The sequence below is a fragment of the Hakea prostrata genome, chromosome 11 (assembly GCF_041222555.1).
Source record: "Hakea prostrata isolate BN-2017 chromosome 11, UWA_Hpros_2, whole genome shotgun sequence".
Classification (NCBI taxonomy): domain Eukaryota; kingdom Viridiplantae; phylum Streptophyta; class Magnoliopsida; order Proteales; family Proteaceae; genus Hakea; species Hakea prostrata.
The window spans coordinates 17,807,214-17,827,076 of NC_142610.1; the positions used below are offsets into that span (position 1 = coordinate 17,807,214).

At 40.0% G+C, this 19,863-nt stretch overlaps 1 protein-coding gene across 1 annotated transcript in view; it reads right to left on the minus strand.

Moving 5' to 3' along the window:
* LOC149000493 (GPCR-type G protein COLD1) overlaps positions 1-19,863 on the minus strand; it is a 40,494-nt gene that overhangs the window by 11,141 nt on the left and 9,490 nt on the right. Inside the window, exons 3-7 of the mRNA XM_089140809.1 lie at positions 9,618-9,725; positions 7,534-7,654; positions 5,342-5,471; positions 3,703-3,781; positions 962-1,050 (exon numbers count right to left, since the gene is read on the minus strand). Coding sequence (XP_088996935.1) covers positions 962-1,050; positions 3,703-3,781; positions 5,342-5,471; positions 7,534-7,654; positions 9,618-9,725 — 527 coding nt within the window. The remainder of the gene's footprint in view (positions 1-961; positions 1,051-3,702; positions 3,782-5,341; positions 5,472-7,533; positions 7,655-9,617; positions 9,726-19,863) is intronic.

Sequence of the window (19,863 nt, forward strand, 5' to 3'; positions counted from 1 at the left end):
AAGTTACAGATTTCAGGTACAACTATCAGTTAAGAGGAGACAAAGAAAGCACTGAGTAACAAATATCTGCCGTTTAATTTTGAAGCTTTTTTACACGATATGCTCAACAGTTAATGATCAAGTATAATGTCTGTAGAAAAGTACATGGATGATCAGTTTGATGAACTAGTCTCTTACAGATATGGTATTGATGAAGGCAATGCCTAGTGTCTCTTAGTACAGGGTTGAGGCCAAAATCAGAAAGGAATTTACTGGGCATGACATATGATATAAAGAACTGTTTTCAGAAACCGTATGCTCAGACAACAAATATATACCGAAACCCTCAAGGCCTCAGGCTCTTTGGAATCAGCGCACAAATGCAAGTGAACGAATACAAGTCATCATGCCCCAGAAGTACCCAACTCAGCTTCGAAGGCAGTGTTAATTCAGTCTAAGACTCAGTCATATGGTTCTGGTTCACTGGCCATAGACAGCAGCGGTGTCCTTCAAGAAATTATGCTGGAGAATTTGAATTATAAGAGGTTTTAGCTGGATGATTAACACAGATGGAAATACTTGTAGCAACACTCAACATGCCAGTGATTACTGCTAGTTAGCATTTCTTTTTTTTTTCCCAATATGATGCATTTTGGCATTTTTAAAAATCAATAAAGTGCATGTTTATGACTGAATGACTTCTTACTCTGACTTTCCATTCCAGGCACAATAGACAAGACAATTTATTCAAAAACAAATCTTATTTTTATCGTACCTTATTGATCTAATCTTTGAAATATTTTAAAAATACTTTACAGGATTGCAATACCAAATTTACCAAAATGTCGAAATTTTACGTTCTGGAAATAAAATGGAATGTCTACCAAATTAAAGTTTAAAGAATTAGTTGACAACAGATAACACAAAAATTGAAGTCTGGAAATATTAAGACGATAAAAAGGGAACCAGCAAGAAGTTCGACCTTTTCTTGACGGAGTTCATAGATGTCCAGGAATAACTGCTTTGACAGCTCTTCTAATGCTTGTACCTCTGCTTCCATGTTTTTAATATCTTCACAACATGAAAGAAAACAGAAACAGCAAAGGAATTAACAAACAGCATTCTTAATGATAATATACATACATATCACTTGTGTATTACTGCCAGGGCATTACAGTCACATTGTCCAGCACTTAGTCTAATAAAAGTGTCCCAATACACAAGGCTCCTGCTACTACAGGATCTTGGAGGGGCAAATGTATGCAGACATCCTCCTGCTCACAGGAGGAGCAGTTTCCAAGGCTTGAAACCACCACAAACATGCTGCAATAGCAACTTGACTGTTGAACCAAGGCCACTCGTCAGTCCTCTACCACTGCAAAGGCTAAAGAGTCTTATGTTTTTCCAAATTGTTTTGACTTATGACTTATGAGTAGTCAAATTAGTCTTTCTTGTATTATAGGCAATCCTCCACAACCCCAGGGTCTAAAGTGTCTTCTAATCCAAAGGAGTACATCGATCACACAACATTCCAAGTGCACCTCCGCTTTATCCATCATATCTTCACTTCTCAACGAAACATCATCCTCAATATCATCTTCATTCTTCAGGAATAGGCTCAGATACCTAAGAGAATAACTCCGTGCAATCTCTGTCCCATCAATTTTCACCACCCCATTATCTATCCTAGTGTTACTAAAGTCATACACCATATACCAGCCTTTGTCCTACTTCTACTTGCCTTAAAACCTTTCGATTCCAATCTTGATCTCCATGACTAAACACCAACTACCTAGAATTTCATAGTCACGTGGATTGGACATAAATTACATAATGTCAACACTTCAGAAGATGAATTCTAGGTAGTAGGTGTTTAGTCACTTGCAACTATGTATATAACTGGACTGTTTTTTCTGCCATCAGGTAACGGCAGCTTCTTTACTTTTCCTCTCTCTATTCACTATTTATGCTTCCACTACAAGAATCAGTTGAACTCTAATGATTAGAGATCAAAGGAAAAAGTTAAATCACCACGTGCTCTAATATGGTTTAAGGTGTCATGGGCCCCACTTAACTTAAGCAATTAGAGGTGCGACATACCAATATATACACTTAACATCCATCAACAAGAAGAGCTCAACATGATACATCAATGGCATATATAAAATATACCACATAGTCACATTCAAAATTTCATATATGATATGCCAAATATGATTACACTTGACAATTCACAATTCATATCAATTCATCCAAATCTGCCTGTGCATTTCACAGATAAATAAAGGCTGTTTACAGTTCAACGTCACTCATATCAAGTAACAAGTAGATGCATTTGCACTGCCATAAGGTATGGACTGCATACATCACATCATCAGCATCAGAATTGCATTTAACCATTTACAGAAATAAAAGTGCACACAAGCATGTTTAGGTTTACTGACCTGGTATGGCGTAGTTCTCCATTATATCATGTACAAATAAACAGGTTCACGGCAAGGACAAGAACATAATGATCTTGAGTTTGAGATTGAGAAAATCAACCTCCTTTCTTTTATTTTTAATGGTTTAGTTCTCAGTGCAATCGTATCTTTTAAAGTGTTAACATTATGTAGTAAACGTTCAGTTCAGGTGACTGAATAATTCTATGTGGCTGATATTTAGTCACTTATAAAGTTATAATTATATGTGCATAAATGGATTGTTCTAGATGCCATCAGATATCTATAGTTGGAATTTCCTCTCTTACAGCTTTTTATACTTCCGTTGTGACAATGACTTGGACTCTAGTCATTAGAGGCTATAGGAAAAGGTTTAACTGCCACGTGTCCACTTAAGATTTAGGTGCCATGGTCAACACCAACCCCTAGGCTAGAATGTGTCTATTGAATTCACTAATGGGCTCACACCGTGTTGCACCTTATACTATTTTTCTCAGGTCCTAAACACCTTACAACAAGGAATATAATGCCCCGGGTTACATTAACTCTAAACCCAAGAGTCCAATAAATCAGCGTGTGAAATGAATGATCATAAGGTGTTGGAAGTGGACTCAAGGACCTTACCTAGCCAAATCTTCCCGCTAGTACAACTCAGGGTGAGCAAATCTAACATGCTCATGTGGAACTTTAATTCCATGAATGATATTGAATTCAATTACTAGGCATGAAGGATATTGCACTAAAACAGCTTAAATTCATTTCTGAAATGCATGAGCATATCTGAATGAAGGTTATAAGAATTGAAGTCTGATTGTATGTGACACCATGTTATGAAACTGTTGAACGTGATTGTTTGGCATATTTTACATAGACCAGTCATGCCTTGAACCTATGTAATTCAGGTGGGGTGTGAGTGTGTGACAAGGGGTTTAAAAGGAATTTAAACCTTAACTTTTATTCAGCTCAAGGGCTACCAGCATTTGGATAACAATAAAAATGAAAACAGAAAATATAGCTTCATTTAAAAGAAGGAATCATATGATTACCAAATAAAGTGAACACTTATGGACTCCTCATGCTGCAAGACCAATTAAGTCAGTATTCTGATTATTAAACAACTACGGCAACAATGATAAGAAGTTTCAGAATTGGCATTTATGAATGAAGTACAGGTAAAATATGAAAATAAGTTGTCTAAGCCAAATTTGAAAAAACAAGTATCACTGTCATTTCAAAAGAAGCAAGAAGGATGTAAACCACACATTAAGTTTACAAAAGCTACCCTGCTCCTTTTGGTCCTCCTGGACCGACCGTACAACTGTTCCAACTATACGCTTTAAAAACGATCTAGCTTTCAGCTTCTGCAACAATAAAATTTTAGTTAGTTCAAATCTAGTGTGGAGAAAAACTAAAGGAGCCTGTACTTCATATCTCACCTAACTATAAAGAATAATTAAAGCTTATAATTAAAGAACCATAAATCCTATATATCTAAAATTGATAGATGAGAGAGAGAACTTCACAGCTAGTGCATCACTCTACCCTAATATGGATTACTCCAATCAATTTAACCAGGAAGGTCAAAACGATACAACAGAGGGAGAAATATACGGTAAGTCATAGCATTCAAGGCCCGCTGCTACTACAGGTCAGAGGTTAGTGGTTAGCACATGAAGAGGGGACCCAGGCCCAGACTCCAGGGTAAGAACTTAAATGGACTCTATCAGCTTAGCAAGCTGCCATTTCATATTAGTGCATTTGCAAGTATTTAAACCAAGGCCCTAAGCTAAGCATGTCTTTCTTCACCACTTCTTCCTACTGTTCTACATGCTAAAATATAATAGAATCAAAGTCAGAAATTATATTTGGAACAGCACTCCACATGCACAAAACACCCCAACATCAATGGGCTCTGCCCTTAAGGATTTCCATGATAGATCTGTCCTGCCTTCTTTCCATGTAGGCAAAAAGAAACAGCAACTGCCATCATGATGTCTAGAACCTACTTAGGATGCCCATTCTTAATTTAGAAAACAATCAGTGTAAAGCAGTAGTACTATATGATCAAGACATCCAAGCGGACCAAGAACAGGTTTTTGGGATTTTGAGAACCAAAAGACACTTCGACTCTGAATTTAATAGCCTAATAACTTTTTTCCTGAATTCTTCATTCCCAACAAATATAGAAATCAACACCAATCCAAGGCATCCACTTTATTATTACCTAGCATCAACCAGAGGTGGAGGGAGGAGGAGAAAGTATGGAAGGTGGGGGGAAAAAAAAGAAAAGAAGAAGAAGAAAGAAGGAGATCGAAAAAATGGGAGAAAAATTAAGAGAAAATAGAGAAAAGATGATGAAAAGACAGCATGGAAAAGAGAATAGTATGTGCCACTAAATATTGCAAGTCACCGCCTCAAGCTGCCACTGTAAGTTGCCCCCTCACTGCAAAAGGCCCAACCTACTCAGCTACCCCCAGGGAATTTTAATCCTATTAGGACTACAACTGCATTGAATACACAACGAAACCCCACCAAATGAGTGCAGGGAGATGCTGAAGTACTTTCCAGGCCTAAAACAACCTATACAGTGCTGTCTTGTTGAGCATTTCAAAAACACTTGGAGACTAACCTACCCAAGGTTAAAGTCCTGGTTCCCCAAGGTTCTATCTCTTTTAAAGTTTGTGAGGCCTGATACACTTAAACATCTCTCACATCTCCATCTAACATTCAACTCTGGAATCACTGAGAAATAGCAGAGAAAAGCAATCCTACATGCCCACACAAAGCAAGCCAAGATCAACCAAACATTCACTCTCAGACCAGGTAAAGACTGACACAGAAAATCCAAAATAACATCAATAAATAAGAGTTGAAACCTCTGAAGAGAAATATATTGCATGTATTAACAATGATAATAATACCTCTTCTGATCCTTGAATTCGATCCATCTCGATTTGACCTAGTATGATTTTCTTTTTCTTTGCAATACAAGATTCCAAAGACTGCATCAACTGTCTTTCCAAGGCTTTAATTTCTGTTTCATCAATCTCCCTACAAGAAAGTATATAGGTACATGAGAATAGGAGATAAAATCAACTAGTAAACATGCTTAGTCATTTTCTCCTATTTCCCTGTATTGAAAGAAAAACCAGCATATATAACTGGAGAACAAAACATTAGGTAAGACTTAAATTAGCCCAAAAACCCAGCTGTATTTTAGGACTTTTTAAGTCATTTTAAGGTATAATTACAACAATAAAACTACAGCTCTTTAGAGTGAGCATAGAGAATTTGAATTAGCCCAACCATTTGTAACAAAGATTAACAAATGTTATATTGAGAGGCGACATGGTGCAAATTAGAGGTGTACAGAAAAGGGAAAGGTCAAAATGACAGGTTAAAATGGTGAGAGAAACAATGAGTGCCTATGATTGAAACTTGAAAGCAGATGAAGCATTCATTACAGTGGAATGGTGGGACAGGATCCTAGACAATCCCAAGTAGTTGGACCAAGTCAAGTAGAGTAGGAAGGTAAAGTAACAGGATGGAAGGACGGGAACTCAAGATTGAACTCAAAATCAATCTCCAAGAAATGGAGGTAGGTCTAGAGTTTCGGTGGTCTGATTGGGCTGCAAGATGGAACCAATGCTACGATCACAGAGGGATAATGTGGTTCAAAGAAGATGATCTGATGGATGGATCAGAAACCACCTTGCTAATGATCTTCTAGATGGTTAGAAAAAAGAATTGCAGAAATTCAAATTATACTCACTGTAGTTGCATTCGTTTACTGGCAGCAGTTTACTCTAGTCTGGAACTTAATCTAGAAGACTAGAACCATGAGTGTGAGATATTCCTTCAACCTAATTGAAGGGAAAGCTTTAACAGGTGTCACACCAATAAGGAGGCAACTGGTCCAACCAATACCACCTCAGTTAAGATCTCACAGTAAACTATAGCTCTCACACATTGAGAAGAAGGCAGCAGTAGCTTGCAAAGCATAGAAATCAAAATTCTGGATTGTTCTACTGCCCATGATGAGATCTGTATATATGGTTGGCCTTAGGCCTAAGTCCTACGCTTAATTACAATCAGAAAGGAAAATTAGAAACAAAATGTGGCACAACCACCCTTGTAAAATCATGGGGCAGGTGTGGGATTCTTCAATACATACTACCAAGAAGTCATGTGCTAGTCACATGCTAACTTAAATTTTAATTTTTACCACAATTGAACCAATTTAACCATGACTTGAATTGAACCATTGGTTCAATGGTTCCACCTGAAGGGACTTGGAAAAAACTAACTCTACCAATGGGTCCAACTTAAAAGGACTCCAAAAAAACTACATATAGAGACTATCTTTGAGCTCCACCTCATCATCCTACTTTAGGCCCTTAAAAGTAACCTATTACAAGGAAAATCCATGAAATTGAAGGCCCATGTTTACAACCCAACCCTAGGCTTATTATTGAGTAAGCAAGCCTACCTGTATACTGTATACCTCGTCTCGACGCAAACGCAGGTATCCAAGACAAATAGAAGAATGAATAGAGTACGAGAAATAAAGAAATTTGTGGTTCAGTGTCATGTGTCCTTAAAGATCCAATGTATTTCCAGTTATTGACATCAGAAAAAAAAAAAAAAAAAGCCATCTAGTTTAAAGGGTTGTTATTGTAGGAATAGGATAGCAAGTAGGTACAAATAGATAGAAGCAGACAGGGATACTAAAATGCTGAGTCTACATCCATAAGAAAATGTGAATGGTATGCCAAAGAAGAGCGCACAAAATTCAACTTCAGTTATCAAACTATTACCAATGAGTGGGAATGTCCATGAGGCAGTTCAAAGTATCCACCCGATGGTATGTCATTATGAATTAAGGGTAGGCATTGGAATCGAAAAACCCAGGGAACATTTACGCTGTCCTGTGTTTCCCAATCACCTTGTTAAAATAGGGGTTGCTGTGCATGTTCTTTTCAAGATGGAACAGGCACAATTTTGTATTTTAAGAAGAAAGGCCATTGATTTAGTGATATATAAACCAAACCAACAGATTCCCATAACAACCAGAAAATGCATCACAAGAAAGATACCTCGTTATATTTATTACCTAATGAAGAGAGATAAATAACTGTATGGCAAGTTGACAGCTCCAAAACCAGAAAGCACAGCCATGACAGTCACACCAATCACTCCTATTCTGCTAACCAACTGTGGCATAGTAAAGAAACCTGAAACAAAAAAGATAAGAACAAACAATTAAGGACCTAATAACAAAATGAAGCTTTTGAAAATCTCTCCCAAAAGAATGCAAATGCTAAATCTTTCTGCCAAGGGAAAAAAAAAAAAATACAATAGAGAGGAAGTGAAAATAGAGGGAGAATAAACTTGATAATTTGAATGAAATAAAACATAAATTTAGTAATGGATGTATTGGGTTCTTCTTCTTAACCCATTACCAGCTATTATTCTACTGGATTTATTGGATACTTCTTCATAATTTCAGCCACTAACAATTAAGTTCAGACCTTGAGGCAAATTTTTACTCAAACCAGGATCCACAAGTTATATGTTTTTGAAACTAAGCAATCCAGCCAGCAGATTCCTTCAAGATTCTGAGCATATTCAGGAACCCTAAAGGTGGACTCAGAATGAATTGACCCAATTCTTCCCATAGATCTTGAGATATATCTGTTTTCCTGTTCTGCCCCTACCCTCCATTGTAATTATAATTTAGATCCTCCTAAATGAATCAATTCAAATATTTAAGCAAAAATCAATTGTCATTAAAAACCTGGATCATGAATTATGTTTCAAACTGTTAAATCACTGTTTTGTGCTACTCCTAGTCCTCCTAGTACTAGGCTAACACATTAGTTACTGATTCACCATTCAACCATCTGATTTGGTGTTATCAATAACTGCCCTAGATCTGGCATAATTTTCTGTGGAACGATCATGTCTGGCTACTATCAGTACTATATTAAACTCCTGTGGCTACTCCATGTCATCCTAATTTATTCACTTATTTTCTCTCACTCCAATCTTCCTTGTGATCTTTTTTTCTTGAATTATATTGAATTTTTAGTTTTCCTCACTATATATTTGAAAAATCAGGTTTTCCTCACTATATCTTTGAAAAATCAGTCGCTGCTATGCTTGTCAAAAATTCCACTTTCAGATGAGATTCCACCACCGAAATTACTTTCCCTTTGTGGTAAATCCCTGTCATCCTAATTTTTACTTTCTTTTATCTTCCCTCATCAAAATCCCTCCTTTTCCTTTTTCATATTGAATTCTTTAGTTTTCCTCACTGGCTCACTATATCTTTGAAAAATCAATGGCTGTTTTGCTTGTCTGAAATTTTACTTTCAACTGAGATTCCATCTCCAAAATTTTCTCTATGCCATGATCCCATCACCCTTCAAAACCCTCACTAGTCTCTCCCTTCACTTTTACCTTGTCAATTTAGTAATTTTCCATATCCAAGTTATTTTACTTCTTTAGTAATTCAAAGCAGATGAAGATAGTTCCAATCTGATCAACAGCACCCATAAGTACATCCATATCCAACAGATCCGCTGCCCTGTTTTTCAAGTACATTGAGTCTTTCGATCCTTAGTGGGTCCCTCACCAGCAGGATGATAAAAATTGGTCCACATCAAAGAAAGAAAAAATGTCAAATGTAGAAGCATCATATATTGGCTGAAGTGGGAGCATTCAGCACTCAAGTAAACACAAATACAAGCAGGAGATGGTGAATAGAGGTTATTAGTAGAAATACATCACACAGGTTGCAAAGTGTCTCCTAAAGGATGGATAGAAAAGTGAATAATGAGAATGGACACAAGAAACAAAGTTCTCTATGTAAATAAGTGTAAGATCCAGCATGATCATCTTCACTGGTTAGTGCATCAAGACCCAAGACTAATGTAAGGACTCAACTGAGAGACATGAAATCAAACAAATCACGTGATCAAAAGAAGAATTCAAACAGAAACTCAAGTGTTTGATAAGGGAATGGTATGAATCTTATCCCTAAGGTGTGAAAACCTGCAAAAGAATGCATGTGGTCAACCTAGCACGTCAGTTAACATGTATGTGCAGGAGAAAAGGGACTAGATAAAGACATATTACAACCTATCAACTAGTATTGAATGGCACAAAGCAAAGTAGAAACATGTATATTGAAACCTTTGTCAGGAGACGGCATAGGAAAGTGAATGCCCATGCGCCAGAAAGCATAGAGAAATGCCAGCAAGAATAAGATTGCTCCTAGTGCAGCTCTTTCCTTTCGTAAACCTGAGATGCATATATATAATGGGAAACATCCAATTAAATGGGCAACACCATATAGGGTATTTAAGAGAAAAATAGAAACCATCATATGCCCCTAACCTACATAATGCCATTAAGAAAAAATATATTTAACTATAGAAGATTAAAATGGACTCCTTCTCCAAATAAAAAACACATAATATTCAGATTGCCTAAAATCAAAAACATTTTGAGTATGTGAAAGAATTCAAATCATGAAAATGATGAAAAGAACCATCATAAAATCAAATTTTCCCCTTTTGAGAAAACAAAGCATGTGTAACACCAAATAAAAGTAACAGAATATAAGAAATAACCACCACAATTTCAATTTATGAGCAAAAGAAGCACATGCAAAAAGAAAGAGGAATAAGAGAATAAAAGAAATTAAGCATAATAAGTTAGTAAACCTACAAAATAAATGAATGGTGAACCCAATTATGAGACCATGTTCAGTTCAGACTTCAGACTATGAATTGTACAATTATGAGAATGCATTCAATACAGTCCACGGTACAGTCAGGAGAATGCATGGAGTAGACTAAAGTCACTAAACCAAATGTGATGGCCTTGACACATACAAGTGTCATCAGAAGATTGAATGGCTAGAAATCAGTATTGCATAGCCTAAATAGGACTTCCTTTTGCCACCCCCACCTAAACCTACCTCCTTTTACTTGCTTTATTTTATTTGGGGGGTGGGGGGGCAGGTTGGGGGATCAAATCAACTGCATTGTAGGGTACAGCAAGGTCGGCTGATGCTTATTATTTTCTATAGAATCCCTTAGGAAAAGGTAGCAGGCAGTTAGGACTAGGTAGGGACATAGGGTATATTATCTTAGAGAATTAGAGTTAGCATAGGACTCTTTCATTTCTATTTTCACTACAAAAATGTGCAGGAGTCACCACCTACACCAAGAGGTCTTAAGCAATGTTCCATCAATTCACCAAGCAGGTTCGGGATCTAGGCGGGGGATCTCCATCTTCCATTCTTCCCAAGGTCTTGGACCTTTCTTTTACTCCTTTAATTTCTCGTTTCAGAATTAGGTTAATCCTCCATTAAACCTGAACCGACTCTTCTCTTCCTTCCGCCTTCTACTTCTGAAGTTCGGCCATCGAAGTTCCGCCACAATCACCTTCAGCCATCGTCTTAGCCATCGTCACGGCTCAGGTAACTCGATCTCCATTGTTGAAACGGTAGAAGTGGAAGAACAAGAAGAAAGATTGTTACTGCTGCTGCTGCATCATCTTCCCAATCGTGCGCAACACAAATAGTTCTGTACAGAATCGCAGAGCAAGGGTAGCATCACCAACATCGTCTCAGACTCTGCTTCTGTCACCTGATTCCGTCGCCATGGCTTGCTTCCATCGCCATCACCGTCGCCTCCTTACATCCCCATCGCCAAGACGCCTTCGATTTTTCAGGATTGTTTTGGGTTGTTCGGCTATTGCATTCTGCAACATTTCTGTTACTTCGAAAGGTTGAAGACTGAAGAACTGCAAATAATTTTGTCAACATGACAACTATTGATGGTACTCCTACTCCCACTAGCTCCAAACATTACCCCACTCTTCATCCTCTTTCGGTAAGCTTTGATGGGACAAATTATTTGATTTGGTCCCGATCTGCTTACATGACTATTGCCGGTGTTGCCGCACAATCCTGTTCATCCCTTCAGCCGGTCGAACCTGCAATAATTAGCTCGACCGTGGAGGTCGAGTTTTCACCTCCGACGATCTAGTTAGGTATCCGACTAAGGAAGACAAGAAAGTAATGAACAATAAGAATTCGAATAGTGATAGTTCTATTCAGCGTCCCTTTCTCTTGTGTTCTCATACCTTTTTATAGCTTTTCTCAATATGAGTTTGAGTGGGACTCAAACTTTAGTTAGGTTGCAATCCGAATCTTAGTCATTGAGTCCTACTCAAATACGAGTAGTTGAGTCTTGAGTGAATACCATTTCTTTGGCTAGAGTCTTATTCAATTTAGTCTATTAATATTCAGACTTTGTACTTATTCGACCGATCTTAACTTGGTCGGTCCAACTTGATCCAAGTTGGTCGGGCCAGGCTTAAACCGAAACTGGTTTGGTTCCGAGCTGGTCGAACTGGGCTCAAACCGAACTAGTTCAAGTTTATTTATTCTTTCCTTATCATAAGCCCCCCAGTCTCTGGAGTCCGAGCTTTATCTTGTTTGGGCTTTAGAGATTTGGTGACCGAACACGTCAACACTTCCGACCAGTGTTACTTGTGCGCATTCACAGCTTGGTTTTGGAAGTTTTATGGCTGACGTCATCTGACAGGGTACTGCGCCGTAAAATGTGAAACGACGGCGCACGTTCTTTCTGCACGTCCTCCTTTGATGACATGTGGCACTGTATTGATGACCATCAATAATGACTTTTTTGGGATTTCAAAAGTCTAAGAAGATTAATCATTTCAGTTCAAAATTGTCAGCGCTAGATTGGAATCTTCATGAAGAAACTTTATACTGGATCGTTGGATGGGGAAGCCTTTAAAGTCATTAGATTAGGAGCTTTTTATACTTCTCCCTTTTCATCCGTTAGATCTGGATTTTTTAGGAAGTATATAAAGTCGTCCCTCCTTTTCTATTTCACTTTTTACTGTGCTCCTAGTTGTATTTGTGGAGAAGACGAAGGCTGTAGAATTTACAAGACCTTATTTCGACCTTCACAGAAGCTCTATTCTTCGATTCCTCTTACAAGTGAGTTCATTTTTTCTTCACGAATCTTTTGATGGTTTTTGTTTTTTGTTTCGTCCTTGTATTCGAGCATACTTTCTTTTTTCTTTTTCTTGGACTCTGCTTGTCATTTCTTCCATTTATGCCACTGTAAACGTAGCTTTCACTTAGTGATGGGTGTTAAAAAGAAAGCTTTTAGACCTTCTAAGATTCCTTATGGACATCCACCTTCTGGGGGTGAGGCTATTCGTTCTGGGGACAGTGAGGCCTCCTCTTCTGGGTACAGTGATACTGAGAGTGGTACCTCTGTTAACCCGTCCTTGTCTCCTGGTGTTCGTCCTAACCAGCTTAGTGATGAGGAGTTTAGGACTTTAAGTATTCGTGCTCGGTTTAGCACGAACAGAAGAAAATGGCTGAAAAGTCTTTCTCCTTCCGAACTTGCTTTTGAGAGAAGTCGTCCTAGGACCTCCGAACATGTAGATTTCGATCCTAGTAGTTCAGGTCCTAGTTTTTTCCCTTCCGAACTGACTGAGAGTGATTTGGAACTCATCCGAGCTCGATATGCGATACCAGATGACTTTGTGCTTAGAGTCCCTGCTTTTCATGAGCGTGCTCACTGTCTTCCTTTGGGTGAGTTTGTTGTGTATGAAGATGCCTTTGTTAGTGGCTTTAGGCTTCCCGTGCACCCAGTCTTTGTTTGAAGCTCTCAATCATTTTGGGATGTGCCCAGGGATGTTAGCGCCCAATAGTTGGCGTAACATAATTTGTTTTTGGGGCTTTTGTAGGCAAAAAGAGGTCGGTGTGACTCCGACCTTAAATTTGTTCCTTCAATTTTTCATGCATAAGAAGAAAGAGCAAAGTCGTTGGTTCTATCTCTCCAAACGAACTGCTCTTCAATCTAGATGGGAGGGTAACTTCGTTGGTACAGGAACCCTTCCCTCAAATACTAAGGGTTGGAGGTCCAGATACTTCATTGTTCACCTCCCCTCTCCTTCTGATTTTCCGATCTCTTGGCCCAAAAATCCTAGGGAAGGTTCAAATATTCTTCCTCCCCTTTCATCATCCGAGCAGGAAGTAAGGGATCGTATTTGGATGATCCCCACTAAAGATCGGAACTTGCTTGCTGTGAATGGATTATATCCGGAATATCCCAATATCCTTCACCATTGGGGTTTCTTGACTAGTAAGATGTGTGCTTTAGCTTTATCCTTTTGTTCATCCTTATTTTGCCAAGTTAACTTACTCGGGAAATGATGCAGTGTTGCTCGGTGAGGATGATCTTGAAGATGCTGCAGCTACTATGCTAGAAGTGGAGGCAAAGCATCCAACCAAGCCAGATAAAGTACAGGCTGATCGGGCCTCTCCATCTAAGAATAAGACTGCTGCTAAGGATAAGAAATCTTCTCGTGTTCGAAAAGGAAACCCTCCTAAGTTTCCTCCCCGACCACCAAAAAGGGTGGCCAGTAAGAAGAGTTCGGATTCTGATCCTCACCCCTCCTTAGGTGAGGATATTTCTGGTCAAGAGACTTCAGCTGAGGTCAAGGCTTCAGGCTCTTCGGGCTCCACTAATATTCTTCGACCAAATTGGTCGTTGGATGGTAACTCTTCGGTATTCAGGGGCGATCCCCATTCAATGTCTAGAGTTGCCAACGAATGGTTGGGTGGAGCTATTCTTCCATCCAACTTTGAATATCTTCAAAGTTTTGGTCGTCTGCAAGCGCACGGCATTACTGTGAAGGTTATCTTTCTCTATTTCATTTGTAAACTTCTTGCCTTTTTGTGTACAGGATGGCTTGTGCTTTGGTCCAATCTTTGGGTCAAAGCATTGATTCTGCTCGGCAAGATTTCTTTTCTCGTCAGGAAGCTGAGCAGCGCAACAAGAAGTTGGAAGAGGAGCTGTCAGCTCTAAAGTCAAACAACAGTTCCTTGATTGCTCGTGAGGCCGAGCTAATAAGTAAGCTGGCAGCTGTGAAAGGGACTAACGAGGCGTTAGTGCAAGAGAAATCTTCTCTCCAAACTAATTTGGAAGAAGTTGAAGGCTCCTTAGTCGGTAAAGACGCAGAGATTAGTAGTCTTCAAGCCAAATTGGAGAGCTCGGATAGTGCCATTGCTCGGCTGACCAAGATGGTCGAGGAGAAAAGCCCCTACGTCTTTGAGGATCTTTCTAATGAACTTCGTCACGAAGTCATTAAGAGATGGGTCAAGACGGCTGGGTGTAGAAAATTTATGGCCAAGGTCGCTGCTCCGGGTTATATCTATGCTCGGCGCCAGACCTTCCAAAGCATTATTGGAGCTTTCAAGGATCTAGATCTGGAGAAGTTCCAAGCGTTGATTGATCCGGGGATTTACGACGACCTCAAGATACCTCGACCACAATGGTGTGCGAATGCTCCTAGATTTCCGAAGCCTCAACATATTGAAGTGACCGGTTTTTTAAACTCGGATTGGGATCCGATGCCTAATACAGGGACTTCAAAATCCTCTGTTAGTAAAGGTGTAACCGACCAGGCCAAAACCGACTAAGATTTCGACTATGCTGTTTTTCTTTTCGAACATGTGTATGGCCATTTTGGTCCTTCTTTTAACTTATGTCATTCTTGCTTTCTTGTAACCTCTGCTTGCTCGGAATGGAATAGTTTGTTTTTGTTTAATACCCAAGGTTTTTCCTTGGTCCATTGATGCCTCTGTCTTCCGAACAAAAGAGCCCGTTATGCCTAAGTGACTTAGGTCTTTTTGTGCCTAAGTTGCTTAGGTCTTTTGTGCCTAAGTGACTTAGGTCTTTTGTGCCTAAGTTGCTTAGGGCTTTTATGCCTAAGTGACTTAGGTCTTTTCTTCCGGACCTTAGTAGGTCGGTTTTCCTGCCTAAGGATCTTAGGGCTTTTTATGCCTAAGTTGCTTAGGGCTTTTATGCCTAAGTGACTTAGGTCTTTCCTTCCCGACTTTAGTAGGTCGGTTTTCCTGCCTAAGTTGCTTAGGGCTTTTTGTGCCTAAGTTGCTTAGGTCTTTTGTGCCTAAGTTGCTTAGGGCTTTTATGCCTAAGTGACTTAGGTCTTTCCTTCCCGACCTTAGTAGGTCGGGTTTTCCTGCCTAAGGATCTTAGGGCTTTTTATGCCTAAGTTGCTTAGGGCTTTTTGTGCCTAAGGTTGCTTAGGTCTTTTTGTTCTCGACCTTAGTAGGTCGGTTTATCTGCCTAAGGATCTTAGGGCTTTTTGTGCCTAAGTGACTTAGGGCTTTTTGTGCCTAAGTTGCTTAGGTCTTTTGTTCCCGACCTTAGTAGGTCGGTTTCTCTGCCTAAGAATCTTAGGGTTTTTTGTGCCCAAGTGACTTAGGGCTTTTTGGGCCTAAGTGGCTTAGGTCTTGTCTTCCCGACCTTAGTAGGTTGGTTTATGAATTTTAACTCCTGTCTGTATTCCCCCGATCATCTTGGCTAGGTATTCTAGCTTGAGCTGTGATGATATGCAGAAACTTAAAAAACTTTATTCAATAAAGAAAAAAACTTCATCAATCAGTTAGAAATTCCAAAATTTGTTAGAGGATTTAAACGGTTTCTCAAGTTGTTTGAATTCCAGTCGAGTATAGTTGCCGTTCATTCCTTCAATGTTTGCTTCTTCATTGAATTCTGGGTCGGCGTGTTTCGGGACTAGATCTCCTGGAGATCCGACTTAACCCGTGTGCGCCTTGTTTCCTCCACTAGAAGTCAAGCCTCATCCTCAATGTTTGCTTCGCATTGAACCCTCCATAAGCTAGTCGGAATGGAGATTCGCCGGTGGTCGTCCTGGCAGTAGTTCGGTAAGACCATAGTACTTTAGGTAACTCTTCTACCCATCTGCCTTTAGATTGGTCCAATCCTTCAAGCATTGATCTATCAGTAACTTCTACTTGACCATTACTTTGTGGGTATGCTACAGAAGACCAACGGTGTTCTATGCCTTGCTCTTTACAGAATCGTTTGAATTCAGCATTTTCAAATTGTTTACCGTGGTCGGTGACAATGATTTTTGGGATACCATACCAATACATGATATTATGTGTGACAAATTTTTTCAGCTGGTCAGTATTGATGGATGCCAGTGCTTCAGCCTCCACCCATTTAGTAAAGTAATCGATCGCCACCACCAGGTATTCTCTGCTCCCTGTGGCCTTTGGTAGTTTTCCTACAGGGTCTATCCCCCATCTAGCGAATGGAATCGGAGAGAGGGTTAATGTTAGAGGCACCTGAGGGCATGAGGTATGTTGGCGTGTGCCTGGCATTTGTCACATTTGCGGACATGAGCTTTTGAATCTTCTTGTAGTGTGGGCTAATAGTATCTTTGCCTTATTATCTTATCTGCTAAGGCTCTGGCCCCTATATGACTTCCACAGTTTCCCTCATGAATTTCTTTTAGGATGACAGCTGCCTCTGGAGCCCCGACGCATCGTAACAATGGTCGGGTTAGAGACTTTTTGTATAACTTGTCATTTCTGATAGTGTATCTGACTGCTCTTTGCTTTACAGTTCTAGCTTCTTTTGGATCTTCTGGTAGTAAATCGTTTTTCCAGATAATTGATTATTGGAGTCATCCAACCGTGCTCGATCTGTATGTGCATCTGGTCGGTCAGACTGATGCTGGGAAACTGTAGCTCTTCCATATATACGACTGGGTTTGCATCCATTTCATCTGTAGCCAATCTAGATAGGGCATCTGCCTGCTCATTTTCTGCTCTAGGGACTTGTTGGATTTGGATGTCTTTGAAGCATTGTCTATATTGGTTGACCATGGTCAGATATTTGGTCATCCTCTTTTCTTTTGCTTTATATAGCCTATTTACTTGATTCACAATTAATTGTGAGTCGCTTCTGACTTCGATGTTTTGAATATCAAGGGCTTTTGCTATACGAAGACCTACTATTAATGTTTCGTATTCTGCTTCATTGTTTGATGCCCTGAATTGGAAGCGTAGTGCATACCGTATTTGGAATCCTCCTGGGCTTATTAGGAGCAAACCCGCTCTACTCCCCTGTGTGTTGCTAGAACCATCCACCGAGAGTATCCATCTTTTGATACTTTTGGAAGCGGCCTCTTCGTCTTGCTCATGCTTTGGTTCAGAAGTTTCAAGGATGAAATCGGCCAAGACCTGTGCTTTAATAGCTGGTCTTGGTCGGAACTCAATCTGATGCTCGCTTAGCTCAACTGCCCATGATACCAGTCTTCCGGCCAAGTCTGGTCGGTGCAGTATTTTCTTTAGGGGGAAGTTTGTTAATACTATGATAGGATGTGATTGAAAATATGGCCTCAGTTTTATGGCTGCTATGACCAGGGCCAAAGCTTGTTTGTCCACCTCTGGATATCTTGTTTCAGCATTAAGGAGTACATGGCTCACGTAATAAACAGGGTTTTGCTGTTTTCCTTCATCTTGCACTAGTATTGCGCTAATGGCCAATGGCGAAGTTGCCAGGTAGATGATTAGTTCCTTTCTTGTGGTCGGCCGTACGAGCAGGGGTGGAGTAGTTAGGTTTTCTTTCAGATGCTCGAAAGCTTGTTGACACTCCTCGCTCCACTCTGGTACTCCCTTTTTGGAAATGTTTTTTAGAGCTTGAAAGAAAGGAGAACATCTCTCTCCTGATCGGGCTATGAACCTGTTTAAGGCTGCCACCCGACCAATGAGACTTTGTATCTCTTTGACGCTTTTCGGTGGTTTCATCTCTTGTATGGCTTTTATCTTCTCCGGATTAGCTTCTATTCCTCTTTGGGATACCATGAACCCCAGAAGTTTTTCTGAAGATACTCCAAAAGCGCATTTTTCTGGGTTGAGCTTCATTTTGTATGCTTGGAGTACCTCAAATACTTCTACTAGGTCTTTGAGGTGATTGGATTGAGATGTGCTCTTTATCAGCATGTCATCGACGTATACCTCCATATTCCAGCCTATTTGCTGCTCGAAAATTTTGTTGACCGCTCGCTGGTAGGTTGCCCTAGCATTTTTTAGACCAAAGGGCACTACTTTGTAGTAGTAACTATCCCTATCCGTCATGAATGTTGTGTGTTTCTGGTCGGCTGGATTCATCAAGATTTGGTTGTATCCTGAATAGGCATCCATGAAATTGAGCATCTCATGACCGGCCGTTGCGTCGATAAGCAGGTCTATCCTTGGTAAAGGATAACAATCCTTTGGACAGGCCTTGTTGAGGTCGGTATAGTCTATGCACATTCTCCATTTTCCGGTGGCCTTTTTTACCATTACCACATTGGCCAGCCAAGTTGGGTGGTCAATGGGTTTGATGAATCCGGACTGCTTTAGCTTCTGAGCCTCTGTTCGGATGGCCTCATGCTTTTCCAAAGAAAAAATTCTTCTCTTTTGTATCACTGGAATCGCTTGAGGGTCGATGTTTAACCTGTGCTCGGCTACTTCTCTGTATATTCCAAGCATATCTTCTGCCGACCATGCAAAAACGTCAGCATTTTCCTATAGAAATCTGGTTAGACTATTTTTGAACTTTTCTTCTTGTTCTGCTCCGATCATAGTTCCCTGATCTTCTTTTAAATTTAGCCTAATCTTTTCCAACTTTTCTACCGGTTCGGCCCTTTGCATGCTTTCTTCATCGCGATCATCTCTGACTTCGACCGCCATGGTAGAGCTTGTTTTTACTCTTTTTCTCATGTAATTGGCGTAGCTCTGACGGCTTCCTTTCTGATCCGCGGAACATTCTTTTATTCCCCTTTTTGTAGAGAATTTCATCTTCATGTGTAAGGATGAAACTACCGCTTCTAGAGTACAAAGGGTTGGTCGTCCTAGGATTATGTTATAAGCAGACAAATCTCGGACGACCATAAAATTTGCTTGAATGACCCTGTCTCTGGGGTATTTGCCAATACGGAGATCTAACCTGATGGTGCCCTTTGCTCGAGTTGAGGTTCCTGTGAAGCCATATAAGTGTGTTCTGCAGGGGACCAACATTTTCTCGTCTAGCTGTAATTTTTTGAAAGCTTCTAATGATAAGATGCCTGCTGATGACCTTGTATCTACCAGGACTCTACGGACCTTTGTTCCGGCCAGAGTGACTTTGATGACAAGGGCATCGCCGTGGGGAGTGTTTACCCCTTGTTTATTTCTGGATGAGAAGGTGATTGGTTCTGAAGTGACTTTCTCATCTGGATGAGAAGGGGCTTTTCTCTTGGCTTGTCTACTTGACTCCTCGGTTGGGCAGCCGAACACGGTAAATATTGGTGGTCATTTTTTATCATCTCCTCCTTCCCGTGGTCGGGACTTGTTTAGGCGTCCTTCTCTGCTTGGAGATCTATGCCTTTTCTTACCCCCCCCTTCTACTTGCTTTTGATCAAGTTGGGTAGGTTGGAGGTATTTTGTAAGCTGCCCTTGAGAGATGATCCTGTCAATTTCTGCTTTTAGTTGTCGGCAGTCATCCGTCCAGTGTCCGTGATCTTT